The following is an 11,038-nucleotide window of genomic DNA, read 5'->3' on the forward strand; positions in this document are numbered from 1 at the left end:
CCCACATCTTTGTTAATGGTTTCTGTATCACACTGTATGCAAACTACCTAATTTGAGCATGAAATTTGTTTCCCACTAGTGTTTTTTTTTGTTTTTTTTTTGTTTTTTTTTTTAGAATGGCATGCAAAGCTCCTCTTGATCTTTTTCTTTTTTTCTTTTCTTTTATTTTTTTAGTAAATCTTTATTGTTCATATTATTACAAATGTTCCTCATTTTTCCCCCCTCCATCGCTCCCCTCCACCAGATTCCCACCCCACCCTCTGCCCTTTCTCCACCTCCCATTGTCCTCATCCATAGGTGCACAGTTTATGTTCAGTCTCTTCCCACACACCCCACTCCCCTTTTCCCCAAGAATTGTCAGTTCACTCCCCTTCTATTATATTTTTCTTGCTCTTGGCTAATTATCTAGCATTAGTTTCCACCACATTATACTATATGCTTCATGTTCCAACTATATGTAAGTCATATCTAATTTTGGACATTTTGAAATATCCCAAAGAATGTTTTGTCACATCTGCATGCATTTTCATATGATGGTTTGTTTTGGGTTTTTTTTTTTTGGTGTTTTGTTTTGTTTTGTTTTGTTTTTTTGTTTTTTTGTTTTTTTGTTTGTTTGTTGTTGTTTTTTTGCCTAAAATGGCTACTCCCAATTAGTTACCTGCCAAGGCACTAACAATCATTCAAAATCTAGCTGAGTAATCTTCCTCTAAGAAGTCCTTCTAAGATTGCTTCTGCTATAGTGTGAGAACCATACATCTTGAGCATACCCTCCTTAGGAAATATAAACTTGTTTTAAAATTATAGGTATGTTTCTTGCCCACTACACTATGAAATCTCTGCATCTCATTTATTTCTCTATATTCAGCATCAATGCATTTTATACCTTAGGGCAATAAGTAATGTTTAATAAGTACATGGGTAAAGGATTGAATGCTACAATTGAAAATATTTTAAACATTTTTGGATAAATGACCATGGTTGTAAATGGTGTTTCTTCTTAGTAGCCTTCCTTTTGGATCTTCTCTCATGAGAACTACAATGCCCATTGTGTTTTTTTTCCACTCTATATACTCCAAGATGTGCTCCTTTAGAAGGTCATTATTATGCTTCTAATCTAACCTAACCTAATCTAATCTAATTTATACATTTTTATCTGTTTTCTTGATTGGCCACATGCATTAATTTGATTATAAACATAACCCCTGTGTCTCTTTTGTCTACTTTAAAGTGTGAGCCCTGATATGACAGGTCAGGCCAGGAGCTACACAGGTGTGTGCTCCAGAAAAACTTTAAGATGAAGTGTGCAAGGGAAGGGAAGCATAGCAGTGAGTTATATCAGTTTTTGGAGGGACTAGTTCATTTATTTAAATTTATGCCAATAGGAAATAAGAAAAGAGATTAAAAAAAAACTATTTTTTTTGAGAGCTTCTAGTAGGTGAAATCAGAATCATCATTCTTACCTATAGAAGTTCAGTCTTGGTGACTCAAACACCCTTGTCTTTAGAAGAGACATCAATGTTAAGTTCACTTGCTGTCATCTAAAAAGATTTAGGATATGGAAACACCTAAAATAGTATAAAAACTTTATAATAATTAAAAAGAATTTTTTCCTTCAATCCCCTGTTCATCTACAACTGCATTATTAAAAGACCAAATCATTTTATTAATTGCAATACTGCATGCATTTCTCATTTACTATTGCAAGTTTAGTACTTTAAGTCAACAGTTATTGTAACTATAAATTATAGATAGTAATGTAATTATAAACCTTAGTTACCAATAAAATTATTATTTTGTTTAAATTTTAAAGCCAAACAGTAGAGTTTACTGCCAATCATAGTGTAATTTTGTATATCCTTAAAAGTTCAAAAATCAGGTTATAACAGAAAAAAAATATATTGTGACCATACCAATGCCTCTGGTGGAAAAGTATAAATATTTTTTACTTCTATCCTGGAAATTCTTAAGAATTTTAAACAATATAGGGTGTCTCCAAAAAAGTATATACACACTTTGAATAATTATAAAGGCAGTGTTTATTAAAATACATTTTCTTTTCAAAATTGAGCTATAAGCTGTTAAAATATGTATATATTTTTGAGACACCATATATATAAATCAATGGAATATAATATGTTCATACAATTGGAAAATTAGTTACAAGGTATATATAGTTCAATAATTATGTGATGCTTGACTCCTAACCTGTAATATCTTGAAAAGTGGGCACCTGGCAGTTGCTTATTCAAATCTAGTGACAGAGAGTATGTGTGCTTTTGAGGCAGCCATTCTCAACGTTAGACCCTCTGAGTCTGAGAATATTTTCCTTTATTAGTAAATGTCTCTAAAACTCCACATCAAACAAGCATGATTCCCCTTCAATGTCTTAGGCTTCTATTTTGTGAACATTGTTGTTCTTTGTAATGCTGTTCTTTTATTTAATTACTTTGCCAAAATTTTTTTATTGAGTCTACTAAGTACTGAAGAGTAAAAACATACATGTTTCATGATATATTAAACTCATTTAATAATATATAATATAATATATAATATAATATAATAATGTCAAGACATAATATAACATAATAATGTCAAATAATCTCTAATATGTGTGTTAAAATGTTACACTGATATGCACACTATGAAAAAAAAGTTATATAAGTGCCTACTCAGAGATGGAGTCTCCATAAAAGAAGCTATAGGCATGAGTCCGCGTGGCAACTAAGAATGAAGAAATGTTTATCTTATTACTGTTAAAGAAAAAAACATTAGGCTGTTCAGTTGGCAGTCACTGATTTTTTCATGGAAAAGATAAATAGAACCTGGGTTATTAAAGCAGGAATTCGTAGCTTCGAGGCTTCTAAATTTTCTGCATGTGAAATTACAGAAGGAAATTAGGGAATTTGAGTTGGAGGGTTCAAGCTGTATTCAGACATTAAGGAAACTGGAAATCAGATGAGTTTTCTTATCCTCCAGTCTTTGTAAGAGCTCTGTGAAGGTCCTAGGTAATCAAGACTGAGGTCACTCCCTAACATACATGTAGCTTTACTCTCATTTGGCTGGCCTGACCAATATAAGTGAGAATAAGATGCAGTTAGTCTGAAGAAAAAAAAATGACCTCATCAGTATTTTTAATGAAAGCTGCTCCTGGAGATCTATTTGACTGACTTATCTTGAAACCATACGGAAAATGACAAGATACTAAAATATCTAACTGTAGCAGAAAGGATTCAGGTACACAAAAATAAGAACATTTTGATGATAAATTTGGGTATGCAATAAAGATAGCTAAATACTATCTAGCTATGAGGGGTTCAAGCAACTATACCTCCTAATATAGAAAGCAGGGGATAATCTAAGATGATCTCTGGAATAGCTAAGGTCATCAAATCTTAGTGTGATTGCCATCTCTCTCTATTTTCCCCTACTTTTGCTTCTAGCTTGACAGAACTGTTTATAACCTTAGTTTTCTGTTCATCTCGTTTTTTTAATACTCACCCCAGCCACAGTGGTCAGCAGAACTAGAAAATACTTGACCCAGCACAAGTAGCATAGTTCCTAGATCTGAGATTTGCTCCCACTTATCTCCACCCTCTGAAAGATTTTTGGCCCAGAGAGACTGTGGTTGGCTCAGAGCACCAATGGTCCCAGCTGCTAAAAGTAGAGGTGAATTTTTAAATAAGATCTCTGGGGAGATACATCAGTCATATCAGAGACTTCTCTTAAAGGCTGGGCAATTTTTAAGGCATGAGAAGGGTTAAAATTGTGACTAGGACTTTAAGGCAGGAGTCAAAACTTGAAAGGTCCACAGTGGAGATATACATTTGTCAATCAACATTATTGTAATAATATTTAAAGCTCTGAAGTTAAATGATACTTTTTTAAAAAGAGTGAATATATTTAAAGATCACCAAAAAATAATCCCTAATGCATATTACATGATGAGGAAAAACTAGTGACAGAGACAAGTAAGCAGTGGCTGTGAAGTAGGAGAAAAACAACACTGGGCTCAAGTAAAGAAAGTAGCTCAAAAAGGAGGAAATGGTCAACTATATAAAGTATTGGTGACAAATCAATGAATAAGAGAACCAAACCCTAGCCAGTTTTGCTCAGTGGTTGGAGCCTCAGCCACATGGACTGAAGGGTCCAGGGCTCAATTCTGGTCAAGGGTAAATAACTGTTGTAGGCTTGATCCCTAGCCTCAGTAGGAACGTAGATGTGGGAGGCAACCAATCAATGTATGTCTCTCACATTGATATTTCTCTCTCTGTCTCTCCCCTTCCTTCCACTTTGTCTCAAAATCAATGAAAAAAATATCCTTGGATGAGGATTAAAAAAATAAAAATAAGCCGAAACCGATTTGGTTCAATGGATAGAGCATCGGTCTGCGGGTCTGAGGACTGAAAGGTCCCAGGTTCGATTCCGGTGTGGGGCAGGTATCTTTGTTGTGGGCACATCCCCGATGGGGGGTGTGCAAGAGGCAGCTGATGGATGACTCTCTCTCATCGATGTTTCTAACTCTCTATCCCTCTCTCTTCCTCTCTGTAAAAAACCAATAAAATATATTTTAAAATAAATTAAAAATAAAAGTAAAAAAACAAGAGGACCAAGACCACTATTTTAAAGATTGCAGTCATTATTGACCTTGATAAGGTCAGAACTGTGCAGTGATAATGTTTGAGTAGGAGTGATTAAAGAAAAAATGGGAGGGAAGAATTAGAACTAGTAAACATAGACAACTCTTTCAAGAAGTTGGAATGCAAAAGGACCTAGAGAACTAGGATAAGAGCTGGTAGGGAATCACAGCCAAGAATAAAATTTAAGATTAGAGAAATGTTATTACCTTTCTATATTGAGAGAGAAAGATGCATTATAGAGAGAAAATCAATAATTAAAGAATGAGGAGGGAAATGTTGAGGTGATTGCTTTAAATAGGATTAGACAATGGAGTTTAGTGCACAAGTGAACAGGTGGATCTGAGTATCCATAGTAACCAGAGAGAAAGTAGAAAGGAAGGTGTGGACGTAGATAGGCGGGTAGGTGTAGTTGTAAAAGTCTGTGGAAGTTTCTTCTTCTTTGTTTCTATGTAACATCATATATGAATGAGAATGATGACAGAAAAGAAGGTATTTTTTGGAGGGGTTTGAGAAAAGAAAAGAGTGTATAAAGTAATCTTCTAAAAAATGTGAGATAAAATGGAAAGAGAAATGTAATGTAATTGCCTTGAAATATAAAATATAGGTGGCTATATATCCCAATTTTCAGGGGGAAATCCCAATTTATATTTGTTTTCCATGTGAAATTACTAATAGTTTCCGCTTTATTTTTAAATTATGTGCTATCTAACTAAGCATGTTCTTGTGTTTAGCAAATCTAAATCTAAAATATGGTGTTAGCACATTTATACATTTTATTCCCTGGCAACAGGCACAAAATTTGTGAAGAGTTAGATTTGGAGAGAGTTGCTGAAAAAGCACTCCCCCTAGCCAGTTTGGTTCAGTGGATAGACAAATACACAATAAAGTGTGTATGTGTGTGTGGTATTTATGATTGTGTGACCAACAGAGAAGGGAGAGAGAGAAATAGAGGGGAAAATTTGTATTAAACAGTAATTCTAAGAATGAACTATGAAATTAATGTAAGGAGAAGAAATAAGAAATGAAGAAATGTAAAAAAAGAATAATAAGGTCAATTTATTATCAATAATAAATTGATAATAACAAATTCTGAGGTTCAGGGAATTAAGAATATTGGGTGGGATGTTCAAGAACTTTGAAACAAAACAGAAAATCAAATTGCTTTAGTTATTGACTATTTCACCACAAAATTATCCAACATGTAGTGGTTTAAAACATTTTATTATTACCTCTTATAATTCTTACTGGGAACAGATGGGCAGTGTCATTTGAGGCCCCTCTCTTATGTGGCTACTATCAATTTTGGATGAAGATGTAGTTATCTGTAAGCTTGACTAAAATTGATGCAATTGATTCTGGCTGTTAAGTAGGAGCTCAGACAGGATGCTAACCACATGAACTCGCCATGTGGCCTGGGAATCTCACAGTACGGCGGCCATGTTCTAGGAAGAGTGTCCAAGAAACAAATGTTCAAAGCCACTAATGAGGAAGACACAAGCTTCTTATGATCTAGCTTTGAATATCCTGAAATTTCACATCTGTTTCATTCTTTTCTCACAGAAGTTTCTATGGTCAGCCCAGATAAAAAGGGGATAGAATTAAATGGCACTTCTTGTAGGAGTGACAAGATCATATTAAGAAAAAAATATATGGGATGCAAGATACTATTTTAGCCATCTTTTGGAAATAAAACCTGAAAGCACTCCACCCTCTGGCCAGAATAATGCATATATATATATATATGCAAAATAAACTCATCTCTTTCCTAAGATCCCAAAGTCTCATTTGCATTATGCCTTTTATCCAAAGTCCAGGATCTCAGCCTCTAAATTAGAGCGAAATGTGAATAGGGTTCATTGGGCTCAGTTCCTTGAATACAGCTCCTTGAATGCAGTTCCTTCTCATTTGAAGACCTGAATAATAAAGAAATGAGAAAGAAATCAGCAGCCTACATACAATGGTGATACAGAGGTAGAATAATTGCAAAGAAACCCATTTGTGAAATATTGAGAATCATACTACTCTTTATTCTATTAACAATTTTAAAATACAGAGATATAACACCAATTTCTTTTTTTTTAAAATATTTTTTATTGATTTTAGAGAGGAGATGAGAAGGAGTGAGAGACAGATCACTTGCCTCTGTCATGCCCCACACTGGGGATCAAGCCCATAACCTGGGCATATGCCCTGACTGGGAATCGAACCGTAACCTCCTGGCTCATAAGTTGATGCTCAACTACTGAGCCATGCTGGCAGGGCTATCACCAGTTTCTTAATAAAAACCCACTCTTGCTTTCTGGGAATGATTCCCCATAGCTCTTAGCTACAACTTCTGAGCAATTGCCTCTATATTCTATGTCATATTAGCTTCTCAGTGAGAAGCAATCTGTGTTTACATCTGAGTATTTCTCTCTGCCTGCTTCCTGCCTAATGAAGATCCAAAGTTCTTCCGTTTTGCACTAACTCTATTCCTTTTATCTGTGCTTATATCTGTACATTTATTTTAAAGAACAAACAAACTCTAAGTTCTATATAAATCTTTTAGGATTTACTTCATCAGATAAAAAGTACACCCAAAGTTATCTTCCAAGTTGCTCCTGTCTGATTTTTTACTGGAGTTGCGGTTGTCTGGAAAATTTCCTTAAGATTCTTAGAAGCTTTTTGTTCTAATTGAAAAGATTTTTTTTGGTATATCCTCAAATTGTTCTCTTATTTTTTGTCATTTGGAGAGGCTGGGTGAAAAGGTTGTTTTGTTTTTTTGTTTTTGTTTTTTTTAACCTATTCATACATAGCTTATTTGTATTTAGTCTATATTCTGCTTGAACAATAAATAATTTAGTTTTAGCTCAAATCTCTTTATAAGTACCTTATCATATGTGGCATAAAATTAATGTTGATACTTTCAGCACTCTCATTTGAAATCTCTTTGTCCAAATATATCAGTTAATTAGATAACTATTTTCATTTTACTATGAGCTGTGGCATTGCTGGTTCCTACAACTGTGTAATACTCATACCTTTTCTTCAGCCTCCAATGATAATTTCCTTATAGTCTTTCAAGCCATTGTCAACAACCTCCTCAAGTCCCTTTTAGATTCTGCCTGCTGCCTTATTCCAAAGTTATTACATGTTTTAGGTTTTTGCTATACCAACATCCCACTTCTTGTTAACAGTTTCTGCATTATTTATCTATTGCTGTATCTAATCACCCCCAATTTTATTGGCTTTAAACAGCCTATTATTACTTTGCATGGTTCTATGGATTGGTTTCAATTAGTTTGGTGGTTCTTGTAGGAGTGACATCCCATGCATTGCAGTGAGATGTCAGTTGAAGCTACAAATATCTAAAACCTCAGCTGAGCTGGATGTTCTAGACGGCTCACTGATATAACTGGCACTTGTTGCTGAGTGTTGGCTGGGATTTCAATGGGGGCCATTCACCAGAACATTTAGACATAGCTTATCTATGTTGCTGGGGATTCTCACAGCAAAGTAGCTGGGTTTCAGCAGGAAACATGCCAAAATTAAGCCTTCCAAGAGACTCAGACAGAAGCTGCAAAGACTTGTATGTCACTTCCACTGAACTACTTGTTAAGAAATTCCTAATACCTGCCCAGATTCAATAGAAATGGACTTTAGACTCCAAATGTTGATGTGGGAATGGTAAGTATGCAGTCTACCACATCAACTTATTAAAGGGTAATTTATGTGGACATTAAAATCACACACAATCATGGCAAGAATTCTTTTTTTTTTAAATATATTTTATTGATTTTTCACATTGATGAAGGGAGATAGATAGATAGCTAGAAACATCGATGAGAGAGAAACATCAACCAGCCGCCTCCCGCACACCCCCTCCCGGGAATGTGCCCGCAACCAAGGTACATGCCCTTGACCAGAATGGAACCTGGGACCCTTCAGTCTGCAGACTGATGCTCTATCCACTGAGCCAAACCGGTTTTGGCACAAGAATTCTTTTTGTGCCAGACGCAAAAATTTTTATTGAAGGAAGAATAATCCAGGCTGAGAAGCTTATTGTAATATAGAGAGATAATTCATAAAATATTTGATGATGTTAAATTTAAAATTGCAGAGTTTTCAGATGGATTATCATTAATACTTGGCAAGAAACAGTTATGTGGAGCATAAAAGAGAGTTATGTTATTTTCAGATGCAGGAAATTAATACAAGCACCAAATCTATGTGTTTTGTGTTGTTGTTGTTTTTTAAAAAACAAACAAACAGGACTTTTATGATTTCAGTAGAGCTAAGATTTGTTAGGCACCAGAATCACCTGAAGAACTATTAAATTAGCCCTAGCCAGTTTGGCTCAGTGGATAGAGTGTCAGCCTGCGGATTGAAGGGTGCCGGGTTAGATTCTAGTCATATGCCCAGGTTGCAGGTTTAGTTCCCAGTTTAGGGCATGCAGAAAGCAGCCAATCAATCATTGTCTTTCATTATTGATGTTTCTATCTCTCTCTCTCCCTCTCTCTTCCTCTCTAAAATCAATAAAATAAAAACTATTAAATTACACTGAGGTTCATTGTAATAGAATATAACTTGAAACTTTGCATTTATACAAAGTTTCACAGGTGATTCTCACCCCTACCAAAATTTGTGAACAGCGTTCTTAGATTAATAATTGTCTTGGATGTTCTTAAACTAGGATAATCATTTGCTATTAGCTTTAAAAACTCTCATTTGGAAAGTGTCCTACAAAGGTATCCCAGATTGTTAAACTTTATTCATATCTTTTAACCTGTGGACATTCTATCCACATTATAAATGATCAAAATCATATTCCCTAAGTCTTAAAAATATATCTCTAAATGAGATATCTTTTCAGCAGACATAATCTTCTTTAACTTTTTGGTCACTTCTTTTGACATCAATGTCTTTGTCTTGTCTCAATGGTCCTATAGCACACAATCCATATCTAGGATTTCATATGTATTTAAGTCATCATTGTAGACATTTTAGCTTTTTTAAAAATGAAAAGTATTCCAGAAGTATTACTTGTTTCCTTTACCACGATCTCTGTCTTATGTCACTGGGTCCTTTTAAGGAAGAAGAGACAGATGATTTTTTCTCGAATTTGCTTTGTCTTCACTCCATAGATGATTGGATTGAGTGCAGGAGGAATGGCTACATAGAGGTTGGCAATTAGTATGTGGAATGAGTGAGGAATAGTGTGACCAAAACGATGGGTGAGGACAGAGAACATGGCTGGTGTGTAGAATATAAGAATAACACATACATGGGAACCACATGTATTAAGAGCTTTTTGACGAGCATCCCAGGATGGAAGGTTAAAGATAGCACGAAGGATGAGAGTGTAGGAGATGCCAATCAGAATCAGGTCTGATGTAATAGTCAGTACAGGCACAGCAAAGCCATACCAGATGTTGACAGAGATATCTGCACAGGCGAGTCGGGCAATACCTATATGCTCACAGTATGTGTGGGGAATGATGAGTGTTTGGCAAAAAGGCAGTCGCTTTAATAGGAACACACAGGGGAAGATAATACAAAAGCTCCTGCTGACAATACCCATTACAATCTTAGTAACAATCCGATGGGTGAGGATAGTGGTATACCTTAAGGGGAAGCAAATAGCAACATAGCGATCAAATGCCATGGCCAAAAGGATGGCAGAGTCCATGGCAAAGCTGTAGTGGAGAAAAAACATTTGAGTAAGGCACCCAGGAAAGGTGATTTCCTGAGGACCTCGCCAGAAGATGCTGAATGTTTTGGGTACACAAGTATTAGAAAGGATGAGGTCGGTAGCAGCCAGCATGGAGAGAAAAAAGAACATGGGCTCATGGAGGCTCCGTTCCATGGAAATAAGGTAGAGAAGAACACCGTTGCCTGCCAGGGCCACAAGGTAGAAAATAAAGAAAGGAATTCCGATCCAGACATGGAACTGCTCCAGTCCTGGGATTCCCAGTAGGATGAATGGGCCTGGATTGAAGCTGCTCAAGTTGAATGTGGTCATCATGATCTTGGATTGGACGTGTCTAATAGACTGAAAACAAAGATGTCATGGTTGATTGTTACAATAATCTACAGACATCCACCTCTCCAATATTACCTCCTCATTTTGAGCTCTGAAAAGTAATAAACTATATGTTTCTCCTTATAAATACCTGCCAAACTTTAGTCACAATTTTAAATCATAATGGAAGTGGTATCAAACTAATTTCCCCCAACTGAAATCGATTTGGCTCAGTGGATAGGATAGAGCATTGGTCTGTGGACTGGAAGGTCCCAGGTTCGATTCTGGTCAAGGGCATGTACATTGGTTGCGGGCACATCCCCGGTGGGGGTGTGCAGGAGGCAGCTGGTCGATGTTTCTCTCTCATCAATGTTTCTAGCTCTCTATCCCTCTCCCTTCC

At 35.8% G+C, this 11,038-nt stretch overlaps 1 protein-coding gene across 1 annotated transcript; it reads right to left on the reverse strand.

Moving 5' to 3' along the window:
• Positions 1-9,690: 9,690 nt before the first annotated feature.
• On the reverse strand, positions 9,691-10,641 carry LOC118713495 (olfactory receptor 52H1-like). Its single transcript, XM_036428123.2, has one exon. The coding sequence runs from the start codon at positions 10,639-10,641 to the stop codon at positions 9,691-9,693; it is 951 nt and encodes a 316-aa protein (XP_036284016.1).
• Between the last annotated feature and the right edge of the window lie 397 nt (positions 10,642-11,038).

Source organism: Pipistrellus kuhlii, unplaced genomic scaffold (genome assembly GCF_014108245.1).
Source record: "Pipistrellus kuhlii isolate mPipKuh1 unplaced genomic scaffold, mPipKuh1.p scaffold_m20_p_9, whole genome shotgun sequence".
Classification (NCBI taxonomy): Eukaryota; Metazoa; Chordata; class Mammalia; order Chiroptera; family Vespertilionidae; genus Pipistrellus; species Pipistrellus kuhlii.